Source organism: Syngnathus typhle, linkage group LG6, assembly GCF_033458585.1.
Source record: "Syngnathus typhle isolate RoL2023-S1 ecotype Sweden linkage group LG6, RoL_Styp_1.0, whole genome shotgun sequence".
NCBI lineage: Eukaryota > Metazoa > Chordata > Actinopteri > Syngnathiformes > Syngnathidae > Syngnathus > Syngnathus typhle.
The window spans coordinates 7,997,830-8,018,163 of record NC_083743.1 but is presented as its reverse complement, the minus strand read 5'-3'; the positions used below and the strand labels follow the sequence as shown (position 1 = coordinate 8,018,163).

General features: G+C 38.6%; 1 protein-coding gene across 2 annotated transcripts in view; it reads left to right on the top strand.

Annotated features, from left to right (window-relative positions):
* Positions 1-20,334, top strand: part of lsamp (limbic system associated membrane protein) — a 90,613-nt gene that overhangs the window by 42,376 nt on the left and 27,903 nt on the right. The window contains exon 2 of one of the 2 annotated variants that reach the window (XM_061281418.1): positions 10,755-10,833. In XM_061281418.1, the coding sequence (XP_061137402.1) occupies positions 10,755-10,833 (79 nt within the window). Of the gene's footprint in view, positions 1-10,423; positions 10,834-20,334 lie in introns of those variants that run through there. The other variant, XM_061281417.1, reaches the window with a different exon arrangement.

The following is a 20,334-nucleotide window of genomic DNA, read 5'->3' as shown; positions in this document are numbered from 1 at the left end:
TCGGGAGTCACATTGTATTGCAGACATAGATTTAATATCTATATTTACGAGTACAATGACACGCATTCTGATTTCTTCTTTTACTGTACATATGAGTGGACATGAGTGGACATTAATTCTTAATTTTTCAAGTGGCTTCACTTGCAGCAGTTTTCTTTTTTCTTTTTTTTCATAGTTGGTGCTTGGCTGTCAAAAGATGAGAATAAAATAGGAGGATCTACTGACATCCAGTGGGCATGGGGTTTCACTACATGAGCTGAGTAGCTTAACACCATCATGTAAAGAAAGCTGTTCATCTTCACCAGTTTAGATTTCTAACAGTGTTCCTAAGTCTATCTGTCCCCTGCACTTTACTGTTCTCACCTATATAAAGAAAGAGCATATCATTCTTTTTAATAGTGTGAATACAAAATGTATTTTTGAATTCTTGTTACACTGACTTTCAAAACATATCCTTTGTATAGTGGTATTTATTTATTCCTTGATGCCACGCATGAATTTCTGTCATCTGGAAAATACTGGTTGGGCACTTTCAAGAGCTGCTGCCTTTCATCCCAGAGACTGCATGAAATGCAAAGGTCATGCTTTCCTACTTCATGTCATGAGAAACTCAACGGGGAAAGAAAATCAGCGTGTGATTTACTCTCAACTCACTGATGGGGTAGAGAACCATTGGCCTTACTTCCATTCAGGCAGCAAGGGTTCACTTCCCATTGTGAAAATGAGTGCCAGTCGTAGTTTGCGATGTTGTTTGCCTGAAGTCAGCTGACCACGACCCTGAACAGGATAAGCTGTTTTAGAAAAGGAATGGATGAATTTACCCTTCATGAGGCTTCAAACTCATATTATAGTAATAATTGACTCTCTAATGGGGTTAGGAAGAATATTTGAGTTATATAGTCACCAAGCTAACAATGTCTTAACAGTATTTTATAGCACCTCTTTGTGGTCTACATTTCATTTTATCTAAGCAGTTCAAATTGCTTCTCAGTCTCCCCCTGCTCTCTCTTCTTGCTCGGCGTGTTGCATGATTAGCTACTCCTCGTACTTTTTTAGTGAAAACGATACTTGTTAGAAGTAGATCTTATGAAGGTGGGGATTGGTGACTCAAAGGAGAGGAGCCACAACAAATGACGGAGAGGCAAATCTTAAACTGATGCCTAATTTAAACCATCTCCTGCATATTCCATACCCTCCTACAATGGGCGTTTTGCAGCTTTGGGAACATTTTATGCGGGGAAGGAAAGGGGATTATTTTTCAGATCCCTCAAAGATGGGACAGAAATATGGAGAGGCTCTTTCATAGCCCATTTGCGGAACACAGAACATCAGTCACACTAATTCTATATTCTCTTAGCTGTCATGAAAAAGGGGCTTCTAGCTATGCACTCAACTGTAGGCCTACATTGCTATAAAGGGAGATTAGAATTTATTTAGGGCTAATTGACACACAAACACACAGTTAGGAAATTGATGTGTGCGTATTTGAGCGTACACATGGGTACTGCCAAAATTTGCTCTCAGGGATTTGGAGCCCATAAATATTTAAAAGTCACTTGCAACTTCACTGCGTCAATGCGACAAATTGAACATACTTTTTTTTTTTTTAAATGTCTTTGACAGACACTGGCCATTCATTTTGGCATCACATTTCTCCTCATGTGCACTGACACTTAATCAGGGGTGACTTGTTGTGACTTCTACCATTACTGCATTTTACTCATTACACACAGCTCAATAGTCCTTTTTGAAGTCACTCTTGCACATGGACACAGATACACGCACGTGCTCACTCGACTGTGGAGATCATTTCTCTTTCTTTTTCTCGGATGTTTCTATAGCAACGGGAGAACGGCTTACAAGTGTGACAATAGAAGCAGTCACATTAAAAAGGGCCCGCTATCTAAATCACTACCACTACCTGATGCCCAATTTGTCTTCGGGGGCCACATAAAACGATGTGGTGGGCCGTATCGGGCCCCCGGGTCTTGAGTTTGACACCTATGGTACTATAGGTTTGAATCTTGGCTCAGCACTCTTGCGTGGAGTTTGCACGTTCGTCCTGTGTTTGCGGGTTGTTTTGCTTTTTGAAAAACATGGAGGTTAGTTTGATTGAAGACTAAATAGGAATAAATGCTAGTATGTTTGTCCAATTGTGTTCTGCCAAGTGATTGATAGTAGGTGTATACTGCTTCTTACCCAAAGTCAACTTGCTTAAGACAAGCAGAATAGAAAATGAAAATATATTACAGATTGATGGATTAATCCAAAAAAGGGCTTCAGGCTAAAGTGCTCGCTTTTATTTTCATGTATTCCACTTTTCTTCTACATAGCAGACTATTTGAAGATGCAAAATTCATCAATGCCCCTGATAAAACTCAAACGAGCCTCGGGAAAGCATGCAAACCCCACACAGAAAATAAAATGAGCCAGAATACAAATACAGAAACTGTGGACTGGTTTGCTGACTGTTTGCAAGACTATATTTTATCATCCTGAAATGTGCTGACTACATGTAAGAAAACATTCATTGCTAAATAGTACATTCTTCACTTTACTGAAAAACGCAATGCGGCCATTTTCTTCAGAGCCGCACACCTGCTTACAACTGGTAAATGCCAACTGAGATGACAGTACATTTTCACTCAAACGATATTCTTGGCAAAAATAACTGCTATTATGTTGTTTTTGTTTTTAACAAATGTCAACTGAGGTCATAAAATCGTGGTTTGACAGATGGCTGTGTACGCATTTATGTATCACAGAGCAACTTTACACTTGGAAAAATAGCCTCTGAAATATTTAAGATGTCACCATATGCTTATATGACAAGGTACTGGCAACACAATGACAATGGTCATGTCAACCCACCCACCTATTGTCTTCAAGTTAATTTGATTCATGTTGAACATAACTCCCCGATTCTTCATATCAATACACTTCATGGTTTTATCCGAGCAAATCAGTATTAGGCTTCAACTGGAAAATTAATGCAGCCCTTGTTTCAGATATATTAAGACATATAATTAATCAACCAATTAATAACCTTAATTGACCAAGCCAACTCCATTAACTAATTGACCCACCTCAGACTTTAAATAGAATTACAGGTGAAACATCTTAAACAGAGAAGAGTTCAGTGCCTTGATTCAACTTATTTTCAGGGACAAATCAGAGTTGTAGAGTAGCTAATAGCCAGCAGATGTCTCCCCTTTACCAGGAAAAAAATTCCATGCCCATTTTCATCTTCTTCCCTGAAGTACCAGTGACTAAATAGGCCAGTGATAGGCTTGTTTTTGTTAGAACTCTGCAGTTTGATGGATTGGGTTCATCACAGATCTCCTCATAAATGAGATTGACGGTAGAATTGATAAGCAGGTCATCCATGTCTGATGTATTCTCATCCAGCAGTTCAAACTAATCTTTTTCCCCCAGAAAGTGGCTATTTCTGACTTATTGTACTGTAAGCCAACTTAAATGATAAGATTTTGTGTGTGTTAAAATATCAGGATGAAGTGGGTCTGATTTTATTTTTCAAATATGACAATAATGATTCTCCTTTTAGTGTGACGTACTATCAGTATAAAGAGTCATTTATTCATATTGCGGACTGCTTATCCTCATGAGGGTTGCAGGCGTGCTTTTCAATTTTTAATCAGGCTGTCGGGCTTGTTGAGCAAAAGTGAACCTTTGTCTGTGTCAGGAATGGGCAACCGGCGGCCCGCAGGCCGCATGCGGAACCCAAGAGTCGGCCTCTGATGAATTAATTATCAATACCTTGCTCACCAAAAATAAAAGAGAAAGGAAAAAAAACATAGATTTAAGATTCTTTCAAAGAAAATGTAGGGGAGGGGGGAGATTGGGGAAAAATCTCTGAAAGAAATTAATTCAGCCTTAAAAATACCCCAAAAAATACCAAAATATTCTTAATCATTGAAAAAATATGCAAATCTCTGGGTGCTGAATGCAGGGGTTGACTGCAATTTTAAGTTGTAATATCACAACAGCTAACCCAAACCCTATACTATGACTTGAGTAAGCCTATTATTTGCAGATTTGGAGTAAGATGTAAAATAATTATCTTGGTTAGATCTGGAAAAAAAAAAATCTAAATTGAACTCGCATTGACCATTGTAATTGACCATGCTTTGAATCGCCACAAACACACAATGATCCTTCATTCATCCATCAACCTGTTTTTTGTTCTTTTATTTGATTTATTTTCACCTCAAAGCAAAGGTGAAAAACACTTCCTGTTTGTCACTTTTGTCTGGCAACCGAAATAAGTTTGTATTTGGAGTTGGAAAGTGTCCTCCGGCAATGATGTGATGAAAAGCTCAATTTGACCAAAGACAAATAGCCCTTGTCAGCCTCTGGGTCCATGTGAGAGGGAAACAAAAAGGTTACCTTGATATGGTCTGAGACTGTGGCCACAGAAAGTCTACATATCTTTTCCTGAAAAAAAAAAAACTTTTAATAATCCTCAGAGCATTTTATGGAGAGAAAAATAATTTAGATGTGTCCTACAATAGAGTGGCCCCAACATTATGCTCCCATTAAACAATCTAAGAAGAACGTTTGAGTTTAAATCCTTTTTTTTCTATTCATCTGAGGTGTCAAACTGAAATATTCAGCTCCCTCTAGGGATGCGTTGGCTGGATGAGTGCATGAGTGATATGCAAATAGTTTAATCCTGAGTGAAAAGCCTCAGTATGGTCACCATTTGCCCATTATGTAACCTAGCGATTGTTGTGTACACACGCCTCGCATCTCTGCATATTAGCTGTGAGTGAATATTGTGTATTATTTTTATTTGAACATATACGATGTTCCACAAGCCGCTAGAAACTTCGCAATTCATTGATCAGCAACTGTGATGATGGACACAGCAAACCTGGATAATTCTTTTTAGCAATTTAATGAACTGGAGTGGGTGATGCATTAAAGTATTAAGTGCCTTTATTTGGGTGACATCATAAATAATAGACTGGCTTAAAGCGTCTCCTATGTAATTAATTAACAAGGATTAACATGCGTGTCTATCCTTAATTTAATAATTAAATATCACGTCATTTCGGTGCTACTCTCAGGTTCAATAAATCATGTTTAAACATCTTTCTGTGTTGAAATTATGTAAATGGATCTGTTGCCACAGATAATGTAGTGGTCCACACAATTGACTGGTGCAGCTAGCATAATCTGACTCCTGATCAGTTACTATTTTATAAATAGTTTTGGAATGTCTTATATGACTACTAATTAAACTATGATTGGGACAAAATAGATTAACCAATATCACTTTCCAACAACGAGCTATTGGGGTGACCAATGTCCAATAGAATGTAATTGTGACCAAATTAGCCCGCATGTCTGTTATTTGCAATGCCTTACCTCAGGCCGTTTTGGAATTTATTTCCTTCAGATGGCTCCTTTACAGCCCAGTACTCTTTTACAGGCTGGAAGGGAGCTGCAGCCCAGTTTACGTACCCTCGTAAGACGGTCCCCGTAATGATTCTACTCCCAAGCCGTAAACGTTCCAGACAATGACTATTAAATTAACCGTATATATAATTTAAATTCCTTACGTAGAGTATATTCCCTACTCAGGACTCAGCGCCATGGTTCAACTGATGTCTTACCAACACAATCTGGGCTGCTCAAATCTCCAAAAGGGGGGATTTTTGCTGTTGTGTGTGAAAATTCAATCATAGAATTAAATTTTATTTTGTGTAGTGTAGGACACAAAAAACACCTTGCTGTCCTCCTCTTGTCACGGTGCTGTATTTTTGACTGCGCATGGCTGCTACTTTTCCATTAGCATGGGAAGGTGACAGTAAAAGATCTTAAATCTCCAATGATGGCTGGCTAAGGGAAAACTTGAATACATTTATCATCTGCTTCCCATCACTTCACCCCCCCCCCCCTATTTCTATTTCAATTTGCTTTTCACGTTTCATCCATCCATCATCTACATCGACCGAGTCTCGGCTATATGTCTCCGTCAAGTGTATTTTTGCCATCACTCTGTACCCAGAACCTCCCCCTGAAAATCCCCTTATTCATTTCTTAAATGGGTGAGTGTCCTGCCAGTACCCCCTCAAAAGACTATAGGCATTATTGAATGAAATGCAGTAAATGTCACAGTTGGGGAAATTGATTGCCACATTGCTCGGCTTTCACCCTTCATCTCCTCCCATGTGTTTGGCCCAACTACAATCTTTAAGTCTGAAGATCATTTCTATTAGCTGGATAAGTGAAGTGAAACAAAAAAATGGTAGAGCTGCCACTTTGCTCAAGATGATAAAAAATGCTCAAAGCTGTTGAATTTTTCCTCATTTATTAATTGATCAAATAAACTTTTGTAGAAACTCATTGCCACTAGTTTTGGGGTGTTTGCTAAGTTTTTGAGACGGTGATTAAAATGTTATGAATTTTGTCAAACATTTATATTGTACGCGTCATTAATGATTTATTTGTGTATCATTGTACGACAATCACGCAATTTTTCTGAATTTTACTGAGTACATTATAGATTAAAGATTTTTTTTTTCTTTTGTTGAGATGAATTTTATACAGAAGATGTTTGCTCGTATTCTCAAGGCTTTTACTGCCCCACAGGCATGTACGCTCAATATTGTAATACAATCAGCAAGACCAGCATTGAACATCTGCAAAACAAGAGCGAGCCAAAGCGTGTCCTCTGGGAGCCAGTGACCATGAACACGCTGCCATATGGGCAGGCCAAAGTTTTCTAATGAGGCCAAAAAATGATTGATGCCAGCAGTCACTTGCTACACAACAGTCTGCATGACCAAAGGAGGCTCGATCAAGGCCAAATGAGTAATTGAAACATCATTTTATTGCCAGTGAAATTCAAATTATATTACATCAAAAGATGAGCCACTCCAGTGCAGACTGCTCCAATCTTCGATGACTAATAACTGCGGGAGATTTGTAGGTTTTGTTGTAACAATTTCTTTCCTCCCCAGCATATTTTGTTTTATGACGAGACTAATGGCCATATTTCGCCCACCCTTGGGTTAGACCCTTCGGTTCAAACCCTGAATCATATCCATCCATCTCAAGGTATCAGCAGAGCTGTTGGTGGAAATCAATAATTTGTTGTTGATTTATGGTCGTGCTTGAAACTTGAACCTGACCACATGTGCATCCACCTTTTTTCCAAAAGTAGGACAAGTTCATTAGAAAGCCTCCGCAATCTTTGAAAAATGGTGGAACCAAGAAATATGTAGAGAAATCTCCGCCTTGAGGTAGTTGATGATCGAGATGGATGTTTTTTTTCCCCATTTCTCAACTGAGCCCCAGTTTTCCGTATTTTTGATTTTGCCCACTGACCTTGCATCTAATTTTAATACGGTGCTATTCTTTTTAAATAACACTTGCATTGGTGTCCATTTGAAAATCACCATTTAAAAATATAAGTCATGTTCATACATAGGAATTACATATGTCATACATAATTTATTTATAACCTCCGACTGAAGATATTTCCAAGCCGCGCCATCAATCTGCTTCAGAATCTCTCCCAAACCACCTGGTCTTGAAATAAAGCCAAATGGGACTGCATCTCACTGTGATGCTTTTTTTTTTTCCGACAAAGGGAAATGCTCAGAAAGCTGGGAAATAGCTGAGAATCGGAAAGTGAGTGTGTGGCAAAGGTGGTAAGCAGTTTGAAAAAGACAAAGTAAAAAAAGGGAGCTTGTTTGTGTGCGTGTGTGTGTGTGGGGGGGGGTTATAAATAAATGAGGCTGAGCCACGAATTGGCAGCTTGGATGCGAGGGAGGCTTTGACTGGGTCGCCATGGAGTCGCTGTACATACTGTATGTGCCACTTCAGCGAAAAACTAGTGTGGGGGAGATTAAACTTGGACCAGTTATGATTTGTTAAAGATTCAATGAGGTACATCTCATGTGTAAAAGAATAAATCATTTTGGTCACCTTTTATTATTTGCCTGGCTGTTAAATATTTTTGGAAATGAAAGCGTTAGTAGTTATATTTTTCCCCAATCACTGATCAAAAGAAAGTCTATTCACTTTCAGACAATGTAAAATGCTAGTAGCCGTCTTTCCTGTCAGTCTCCCTCAAGATGTAATTAGGAGTTAAAGTGAATATAAAAGCATGCATATTCAAACACAGCTCAGCCATCCAACTAACTCCCAAGAAACCTTCAACACACACACACGCATAAATTCTTCATACTATTTTGCCGCCGTCTCTGCTTCTGCCCTGGGTAATAATCAGAGCATCAACCATAGACAAATTTCCATTATATGCAATTTCATGGACGATAAACCAATTGAATTTGTGCATGCTTCCTTAATATCTTCATGTGAGTACTCCCAATGAGAAAATTATATATTTTTATGTTTGTTTTAATTTGAATTGATGGAGTTCAGTAGATAGAGCAGAGGAGAGCTCTTGCAGCTCTGACTGGGGACAGGACAAGATGGAAGCTATCCAAGCTAGATGTGTGGGTTGTTGTCTGCTGGCTGTGCTTAGTATGTCATTATTTTATTTTTAGTTTGTCATCATTCGTCACCTTCCGGCAGTAGAGTTCCTTGACCAAGACGGTGAGAGCAACTTTCCGTCGTGACAGGATTTCTTTCTTTATCATGGAGATCATCAAGATGAACGGATAAAATGTGAAACAAATCTATGATAAAATATTCAATTCCTTGTCTGCTGCTTCCTAATTAAGAGAACAGAGGCAAAATGCATATTAGAAAATGCAGATGAGAATTAAGTGAGGGCCTGCAGACAGATGAGCTTTTGGCTCTTCTGTATATTCCTCTGAGAAATTTCAGAGAAAGAAGCATGTTTGTATCATGACCATTTTTATATTTTTAGTTTTAATATTTTTTATATTATATTTAGATGATATAGACCCACATTCATTTCAGCCTTTCAACTTGATTTAACATGACAGTATTTGATCAGTCATAATCATTCATACTTAGTACTTTGCCAAATTCAAAAGAACAAGATCTTTGGAAAAGGGAATATTTTAGTATCGCCCACGCATTTATTAGACGCTGATCATTTTATTTCAGAGGATACTCGTATGAGTTTTGCTCCTTGGAGTACTTAATCCTTCTGCCAGAGGGTAATGTATGGGTACCACAATGTTTACTGCCCGCCCTAAGCCCTTACCAATGTGCAGACTACAGCACATTATTTTCTCTGCACAGAGGGTGACTTGGCGCCAAGTGCCAGCTGGTGATGGAGGAGGTGAGAATGGACTCAGTGATGACTTCTATGCAGTCATCATTGATGGCATCTGGAACTTTTGTACCCCCAGAACACAGTATACAACATCAGTTGCACTTTCTCTTCCACTTTCTTTTGTACTGATTCAGTTCAACTCCTGCAAGTGGAATAGTGGAGAGGTAAACATGTAGGTCGGGAGTCAGCAGAAAACATTATTTAAATACGCCGCGCAGATAATGAGACCAAAAATACTTCAAAGCTTTTAGAGGCTGCTTGCATTATATGCTACACCAATTAAATGTTCTTTTTATCATTGTTCTGTGAGGACAGGATAAGTCACATTCTTCTTTATCTATCCATATCAACAATCATATCTGATGTTTTAGCTTTTTATAGGAGCCTGTGAGTGTTGGTGCTCGACACAAAGGTTAGAAAACAAAAGGTTGCGCATGTGAAGAAGTTGACAATAAAGCAGACTTTGACTTTGACTTTGATTTACGGCACTGAAAATGTAACTCATTGAGTTAACATTGAGATAACAGCATGTTATCTTCAAACATGCATAATATATTTAGAAAGTTGTTAGGATTTTACTTTACAGGAACTTTAAATTACCGTATTTTCCGGACTATAAGGCGCACCTAAAAACCTAAAATTTTCTCAAAAGCCTACAGTGCCCCTTATAGTCCAGTGCGCCTTATATATGGACGAAATTCCTCAATTTAAACTGGCCCGAAGCATTGTGTTATAAAATAAATCATAAGTGGCCCGCTGAAGACTATGAATCATTAATCAAAAATACTATGGATCATTATTTTGTGGTTATAAAGTAATTTGTTGCGTCTGAAGTTGAAATAAAAAAGATAAAATGGAGAAAGATTTGATTTGGATTAAAAATCCGACATGATGCATTAATGGTGCGCCTTATAGTCCGATCCACCTTATATAAGGACAAAGTTTTAAAATGGGCCATTCATTGAAGGTGCGCCTTATAGTCCGGTGCGCCTTATAGTCCGGAAAATACGGTACACCAAAAAAGGCCATGTGTCCCTCCTAAACTCTTGTCCCTCCTTGTTCAGTGTGCCACTTAAAGGGACCTCGGGGGGTGCTGTTGTCTTGACAACCAATAGGGAGCATCACAGCCAGGCACTGGATAACCAGAGCGAGTGAGGGAGAGCAAGGCAGAGAGAGAGAGAGAGAGAGAGAGAGGGGAGTGGGGGTAGGTGGGTGAGAGAGATTTCACAGCACTTTGTACGCCGAAAGCGTCGCACATCATTGGTGTACCGTACGAGGACAACGCTGCATGTTTTCATCCCTAAGTACTTTACTGGACTGTATTGGACCTGATTGACTGTTTAAGACTTCTGGACAACTCCTCTGATTCATTCTGTCTCTATCTCTTGGATTGCTGCCAAAACACTTGCTGCAGAGCTTTAAAAAGAAAAAAAGATGCTCATCGGACGCAAATCGTTTTGGAGGCAGTTTCAGGCTTCTTTTTTCAGACTGTTATGTCTCATTCCTACAGGATTCCCCGTCCGGAGTGTGGACATGCAGCGGGCCACCGACAACATCACGGTCCGCCAGGGTGACACGGCCATTATAAGGTAAACAAGGCTCGTTTTATAACTTTGGCGGCCTTCCTTAGAGCTACTGATTGGTTGGAAGTGGAAGCAAGCAGTCTTGGCAATGTGATGTGGAGCAATTCCTCCCAATTGCACAGTTTGTGGCCATTCAGTGTTGGTTTGATGTGAATTTTGTGCCGATAATTGTTGGCCATGAATTTGTTTAGAGAAGTGGAGGGAGCGCCTCAATAACAGAACATTGCCTTTTATCATAGTACAATAAAGCAAAGTGAGGCCTTGAGATGTTCTTGTGGGTGCCTGCCCGGCAGAATGAGAACAGTTACTTCTTTAGATGACAATAGCAGCATGTAAAGTACCAGAATTATTTTGAATGAAGCGTACATATAGGAGGCTTGATTTTATAAACCTACAGAGCTGGCATTTAATCAGCCATATTTGTATGTTAGTTGCATGGCAAAGTCATGTTTTTATAATACCCGTGCAGCCCCTATCCAATGTAATCACATCCTAGACAACGTAAGCTGTCAACAGCTGGGCAGATGTCACGGACCACGTGATGTAAACCATGCGTTGCGTTTGTGGCAGATTATAATTTTTGTTTTTTTTTTGCTTCCCCTTCATGCAGTGACCGATCCAAGGCACAGAGCCTATAGAATTGTTAATTATATATATATATATATATAATTATATATATATTTTTAATTAATTATATTTAAGTATATACTATAAATGAATGAATATAGATATACGTACATATAGATATAATTAATAAATAATCCTTTTCACGTGCCATAGCCTATAGAATACAGTTAATGAATATTGCGTCACAATTTGAATGAAGGGTTCTTTTCTGACTTGTCTGACCCAAAGATTACTGAAGGTCTTTATCTATTTATCTACAAGCTGCTCTAGCATTCTAATCATTTGAATCTTCTTATAGTGACATCTGACCATCGATAGCGTTGGCACAGACCTTAGCCATTTCAATCGAGGGCATTACATACCAGTACTAGTAGTTGTCGTCCCACTGTTTCAAGATGTGGGCCACTGATCACTATACTCTTCACAGCACCTTTATTGCAGCTGGGCCAGTTGTTTTAAAAAGGCAGTGTGATGGAAAATTGACTTTTAAATTGCTCATATATATTCATAGTTGGCTATCTGGATTTGCTGCCTGCCCACCAAGTGTGAAATCAATCAACCCAGCAAATCTTTCAGCTTTGTAAAATAGTATCTGCAAATGAGGCATTATGATTTTTTTCTTCGAGATGGTGACAGAACTTTGTTCCTAATTTACATAATACTGCCCCTACACAGTCTGTCGACCCATGACTTGGTAGCTCAACTGCCATGTCCGAGGGAGTCCAAGCATATTTCAGGGTGGGCGGGGGGAGCACTCTCTCGCTCTCTCGCACCCTTTCTTGTATTGATTGGATTGGACTTTCCATCAATTGGACTTTATCAGTGAACTGAGATAAGAAGATGGGGATAATGGCAAGGAACAAGTGGAAATAAATCTGATTGTCACAGAGTATGCGCCAATCAAGAGTTGCAAGTAAAGATGAATGTCGAGGATGGGGAGGGAGGAACAGAGGAGTGTTAGTACAGTGACAGTGTTAGTACAATCAGCACAATAATCCCTTCCTGTCCCTCCCAGGCCAATGTAGGATTTTCAAATCAATTTCATTTTTACTCATCCCACAGTGTGCGTGTTGAGTGGCTGCCAGTGGAGTCATTATCATCTTGTCCCAATTTTGTTTTGGGACATAGCGGTATCTAGGGGAGAGTGATCCGGGATTTGCCGAGCATGCAAAGTTTAATGAAGTCTTTTGAAATACTTCAGACATTCTCGGTCTTCAGTTCCAAATACTTTGATTTTTGCTCAGTTGGATCTGAATTATGCCTTCTCCAGACCAAACAACTCGAAGCTCTCCTCTCAGGTGCACTGTTCAATACTGTAAAGTGACTGGCTTCTTTCAAAAGATTGCTTCATGTGAAGCTTCGTTTTCAAAGAAATACACTCTGTGCCTTCAACCTATTTTCTCTATGAACAACCCGGTCAAGAAACCGAGATCTGAACTGTAGTTTGATCCACCTGAATATGAAAACATCACTCTTACCAAAAAGAAAATAAACTCCATTCTGCTCTTTTGTTGTGCAAGCAGGACAGACACTCGGTGCATATAGAATATTTCAACTGTTCGGCAATTCCTCACAGTCACTGCCTACCGACAGACAGGCGCAGTGGAGTGGACAAGTATGCACAGAAAACCAACTCTTTGGTAGATTCAAAGTCTGTAACGCCAGTAGATATAGTTCAAGGACTGTCTCTGAATAATTTTATTTTTTCCCTAAAAGTTTGGGACAATGAAAGTCAAATTTCCATCGACTCATGCATGTGCAACCAGGAAATTTAAGTGTTGTGAATTTCTGCAACATTATATGATAAACTAAATAATACTAAAACCTCCACACTCCATGGGCCTTCACCAAATCTCCTCTTTCATTTGTTCATAAATAAATCAAAGCTGTCCATCAGGCTACACACTGTAACGGGTTATTTTTATGCCTTGACCCTCACTAAAATGGTTTGCTTGATGTATTCTCGAAACATCTGATTCTGTTGAGGAAAGAACAAAGGCTTTCAAGAAATACTTTTTGATAAATGTTTCGTCTGTCGCATCCATTACGTCCGATCAGACCAAACAAATGGATAACCAAAGACTAATACTGTCACCTCTCTGTGGTAGGCCATAATACTGTATATAGGGTTAGCTTGACAAGAAACGGGCTGTCACAAGTTCTTTCGAGAGGAAAAAAAATCCCTTGTTTTCATTATCCTTGCATGCACGCTGAATTCTCGCATTATTTGTGAGTTCACAAAAACATGACAATCCATCTTGTACCAAACCCGATAATTTCCTCCGAGCCTGATCGGACCGATCACAAAGCAATAATGTGTTTGGGGGCGGGATAGATGGCTGAGAAGAAACCAAGACGTATGCCTCGTTTGAAGGCAATAGAATAATGTGATGTCTCCCAGCCAACCACCAAGCAAGGTTGCGACATTTAAATGAAGATACCAGATGGTTCCCAGGAAGACCATTCATGGCGCCATGTTATATAAAAAGCCTCTTATGCAAGTGTCTCTTGCATCATCTGTATTTTCTTTTTTGGGGGGCCCTTTAAAATCACCAATAAGAGAGATGTGGAACAATCTGTTCATTTTTTGTGGTTACACAGTTGGCAGGATTCAGCCAAAACCTATTTATGATGTTTTTACTGTGAGTTCAATGCATGCCTAAAGGCGGAGCTTACTGCCAGATGTACTGGCCACACTGGCCGGTATGCATTTTCCCTAAAATTAGATTAAGCTTATGGGACACCCAACATCAGACATTTTGTGCTTTATTTATGCTTTTCAGATTGTGATACTATAAAATGGGATCCCGTATGATTTGAATAGAAGGATTTGACTTCACCATTCACGCCATGTTTTCGTGTGTGTAAATTTGGGCTTGTAGTGCAAATGTGTGTGTGCAATCATTTGCATTTCTGGAGTAGGTCTGAGAAAATTTTACACTTTTTTAAATTTTTGTGCCAGAAAGATATCCTGCTGGGATAATCTTTTTCGTCATGCTGAGATAATCAAGCGAAGGCATTGGTTATAAAAGATTGTTAATGACAAAAATTGTCGCAATTTTTTGTTAATGCACCCTAATAGCGTTGCCATTTTTAAGAACTCTATTTTTTTTTTACAATGGAACCTTGATTTAAAAATAGGAGGGAGGAGGTTGTCCAAACCATGTGACCTGCAATCAGAGGTGAACTTCTATTTCCCAACCACACACAGCACAACTGTAATAATGCAATAAATTAATTTCTGCAATAAATTTACATTCATGTTAAATTACCTCATGCAATAAATTTACATGAAATTATTGGTGTGATATATGTGGCAGATCTGCTGCTGTTTGACTGCTAACATTTTTATGATCACACATCATACATATAGGTCCTACATTATTCTGACCTACATGCAGTGGATATTATTGAACTTGGGTATTGCTAATCAACTGCATGCCCCAAGCACTGTAAGGGAGTGTGTGTGTGTTTGTGTGCATCCACGTATACACGTCTGTGTGTTTTCTGCCGTCTTGTGACGCAAATATTACGCATCTATCACAGTACAATAATTATGCATGCTTCTGTATGGCCTACTGCTATTTGAGTGGCTAGCTAAAAGTTCAAGGCCTCAACCTTACTGTCCATGAGCTGGAATCATTTTGGAGTTTTTTTGTGTGATTGTCAGCAAAAAAAAAATGATGCGCACTATAAGGTGTTACGTGACTCTGTTTCACTTATTTTGCGGAGGCTGCTGATTCATTTTCATTTTGACTCAGAAACATTTTATATCCTTTTGTAGCTTTTAGATTCCACCACTTTTCTCCTCCCTCTCATATCCTTTGTTGCATAATCATTTCATTGTGTTTCCTTTGTTGCTTGAAACAGAATTTAAAGAGTGATCAAAAACTAGGGTGAAGAGAGTTTATATACCATCTGTGTTGTGTTAGTGGCTGACTTGAAAGCGCTCTTCCCTGCATGTTGTATTTTGCTCATAAAGTTATTCATGTCCAAATGCCCACAAAGTAACATCAGGCTGAAAGCTGTTTCTGCTAATGGCTAAAACTCTTCATGGTTGCTATACGCATATGTTCTCATTCTGTTGCCAGTTTAGTACAAACTCTGTCTTTGCCGTCACTATTTGCACTTTGGAATTTTAAGTAGGATACAGAGTTAGACTGTATATTTTAGAAGAATGTCTCCCTGTGTGTTTTCTTCCTACCTCAGAATTTTAAATTCAAGTTCTCCTTTAAGACATGCATCCCTCAGAATGATGCAATATATTTCTGCAGCACTGCAAGCTATAGTAATAAACTAAAATTGTCTCCCTGTAAGTCTCATCAATGCATTTCATTGGCAGGGATTTCTTTTTTCCATTAGCCATTTAAATCACAATAATGGTGGCTATCCATCCAGCCAATGTTTTCTGCTTATCCAGGGTCAGGTCATAGGGGCAGCTGCTTAAGCAGAGAAGCCCAGACTGAGACCGCATTGACATTATCTCTTCAGTGTGTCTTCTTGAATGAGAAGCTGCTGGTGACCTCTCACCAAGTCACAGATTCATGAGCTAGGGTGGTATGCTGAATGCAAGGCAGCTAACAGTAGAGCACTGCAGAAAGTAATAAAGGCACCCCAGAATATCACAAGCTGCTCTCTGTCCAGTTAAGAGGTCATTGCCAGCTCTCACTACCTCACCGGGGCACAAAACATCATCAGACAATTGCTACCCGACAACCACTTTTTTTTTAACCACTGCCCTTCGGCAGGCACACGCGTGCTCCAGCCACAGACTCAGGGACAGCATCCACCCCGGAGCTATAAACACACAACAGCCATAAGACCCACACATAATTCATCACACAACAAAGATCTGGACCACCTTCTACATTATTCAAGTGCAATACCTCTCAAACTCATTATTCTCATTCATTTACATGGTATCTATATAACCTCTAACCATATTACTAGTGTAATACAGTACCCGCAAGTGCAATTTTTTACAGTATTTGCATAATTACAAAATGCAATATAAGCACCATGTTTAAAAGTGCAATATATATCAGCCTTATTTTTCTTTTACACGCTGTTTATGCCTCTTTTATATATATATATATATATATATATATATATATATATATATATATATATATATATATATATATATATATATATATATATATATATATATATATATATATATATATATAACACCACAGAGTCGCAGTCTAATTTTGTTGAAGCAGTGTTTGGCAAAAACATATATGGTCGTCATTATTTGATTGATTAATAATTATTGTTTGCCCATACTGAAAAATTACCTACAATGTCCACTTCCCTTATCTGTGTGGTTCCGTCTTTCATAAATGGGTAACTTGGCCAAAAATGATCTTTCTTTTAAATTAGTTTGCTTATTCACTATTACTTATATCACTTATTCATTATTGCATCTGTGCCAGAGCCTTGTTAAAAATGCAGTGAATATGTAAACAAACGTTTGTGTATTGTTCTTATTTTTCTCCCATTTCACTGAGTTCAGTGTCTTAAAATGTACATGTGATTAAGTTGGCAATTTAGTCAATGGTCATAGGGACAAGGGAATACTGAAATATGAAAGTATGTCTCCTGATTTCAGCCACATCTTTTCTTAATGAGATGTATAGAATATGTCAGAGTATTCCTAAAAAAAAAAATATGAACAATTCCAACCCATCTCTACAGGGAGACAGATTGCTGAGCCGCAGGCAGAGTGGAGCACGGAATTAGGACAGACGAGAGAAAACACAAGCAAAGGATGAGAGAGGGATAGAGAAATGTCATGTTTTGTGAGCGCGTTTGTGTGGGGGGGGGGGGGACACTCACTGAGCTAATATTGATTAGGTGATTCATTAGCTGAAATAGATCAAGGGCTTACTTATTGGGGCGTATGGTTGGCTCAGCCCTAGGTCACTTCATGGATTGCCCTCATTAACAAATGAGATATCACTCTAAATGGCAAAGAGTAAACTAAACTGCATTATAGATTTGATCTAAAAAGTAGGACTTAGCATTATGAAAAAGAGTCTAATTGTGACTTTTTTTTCTTGAAATTGCAATATTTTTTCAAGGTCTATTTTCATTGTATTTTTCAGCCAATAATATTTATTCCCCCGCCCCCACCTCTTGCCTAGTGTTATTCCGATGAAAGATTAGACTGCAATTGCTACATGAGCTGAGAGTTCTTGGTGGAGAGTAATTGATGTGCATGTCAGCTATGTGCTGAACTGCAAGGCCAGTCTATAAACCAACAGAAGAACTTTGGAATTAAATCTCTTTTTAACAGGTGACCAGTGCTGTGATTTGAGAACAGATGTGATGTTTTGAAAAAACTGTTGAAGCTCAGTGGCTTGTATACAGAGCAGGCAAGCTGGTACGCTCTGTGGGGAATTATCTAGTTTGCATGTGGCTGTGACGTGTATCGGCCGTGTATACAGATACAATGGTTGGCCAAAGTTGTATTGGGTGTAGGTAGCTCGGCCATACTCAAGTTCTGACTTCTCACAGGGGGATAAAATATGTGGACCTCGCCCTCATCCAAGGTGCCTATGACTTATCCAGTTCCACACAGCAAAGTATCTATCCAATATTATACCGTAATTTCCAGACTATAAGCCGCACCTGAATATAAGACGCACCAGCTAAAATTAGGGGAAATTCCCATTTTGTTCATATATAGGCCGCACTGGACAATAAACCACGTCTTTTAATGTTTAATTTCCATATGTCAGAGAATATGCACAAATCATACAATATCATAAAAAATCCATAGATAAGCCACACTAGACGAAAACCGCAGGATTCCAAGATTGTGCAAAAAGTAGCGGCTGATAGTTCGGAAAATACGGTATATACTTCATTCCTGTGACAAATAAAGTAAATTAAAGACAGTAGAACAAGTCACCGGTGGCTCCTTCCCACCCTTGAGCATTTCCGCTCTACACATAAACATTAGAGAGTGCTGAATTGACAAAACAAGCAAAATGGTTACTGTTAGTTTTCAGTCGCTTAAAAGTCCTACACAAACGTAATCCAAAGGCACAAAATGTTTTTTTCTTTCTTCCTTGTTTGTATATAGTCCCCAGTCTTTTTCCTTTCTCTCGTCTCCATTGTAGCCAACCAATGTGCTCTCTCCATGAACTGTGCCTCTACATTCTTGGCTGTGGAGCCCCTTTCTTTATATCCACCCCCACTCCCCTTTCAACAGGCTCTAGTGCACTATTGTAGTATTTGTGTGGGAACTAGACAGATATTCTGGCATTGCAGAGCCTGACCCCTGTGACAGAGAAGGATGGTCATGTCCAAGTTGTTACTGGCAAGGACTAAGTGGTGCCACGCTGCCCCACTGTCTGGCCATCTTAGTGATCGTCTCATCTCCCTCCCCAAGTCATTAAAGTCCCTGTCCTCACTGTGAAATAAAAGCCTTATAATCCTGGGACAATTGGATCCATGTTCCATCACATTTATTGAAGATGTATCACTTGGTTCTTTGCCCTTGTCCATGCTCACAATTGAGAGCATTATAGTAAAGTGACATCATTCTTCCTTTTGCTTCTTAATCCTGACTAACTAAATTATAATTAATTCTGAGACAAAGCATCAGGGAAAAACTATATCAACATCGTGCTAATATTCAAACCCCTATTTATACTGGTTTACTTCATTAGTTTAGATAGATAGATAGATAGATAGATAGATAGATAGATAGATAGATAGATAGATAGATAGATAGATAGATAGATAGATAGATAGATAGATAGATAGATAGATAGATAGATAGATAGATAGATAGATAGATAGATAGATAGATAGATAGATAGATAGATAGATAGATAGATAGATAGATAGATAGATAGATAGATAGATAGATAGATAGATAGATAGATAGATAGATAGATAGATAGATAGATAGATAGATAGATAGATAGATAGATAGATAGATAGATAGATAGATAGATAGATAGATAGATAGATAGATAGATAGATAGATAGATAGATAGATAGATAGATAGATAGATAGATAGATAGATAGATAGATAGATAGATAGATAGATAGATAGATAGATAGATAGATAGATAGATAGATAGATAGATAGATAATCATTATATAAAATACAAAAAAGATAGAAAAAAATAAACCCAAAATTTATATATATATATTTTTTTAATTTATCATTATTTTTGTACGATTTATTTTGCTTTTTTTACTTTATTTTCTATATACGTATATTTTTTATTAACACTTTACTTGATTTTTATTCCTGGTTCATCATCCTGTATAAACACAACTCAATATTATTATTGTCAATTTTTTTCTTTTTTCCATATAAAGCTATGGCTATTTCTGGACCACACCTTGTGTACTGCAACTGTTTTGGGATTCAACCTTGGACGACAGTGTTCGGCATGACTATTAGTAGATATCTGATTTTAGGCTGCTGGACCTGACCTTGTGTTTTTCTTCTGGAGACCAGAGGAGGGGGGGGGGGGGGGAGAAGCAGGAGAGGAAGGAAGAGACTAATTGTTGGCTAGAGAGCAAAACCTTGTTCACCTCATGAATGAAGTGATTAATATGCAAGGAATGGAATGTCCTCCCGAAGCCAAGCTTGGAAGGAAAAGCAGTCGTTCATAGTGAGTGTGTGTGTGTGTGTGTGTGTGCATCTGCTCGTTCAGACATTCACAAAGAAAGACTCTGTTGTAGAAAAGGAGCAATTGACTAAAGACGGATTCAAAACAACTGCAGGGAACTGGATGGGGGTTTTTTTCAATTCAAACTACACGTTGGTGATATGCGGATCGATACTGCCAAGATCCATTACCACCGTTCCGCCACCAGATCTTGATGCTCTGAAATTGATTCTCAAA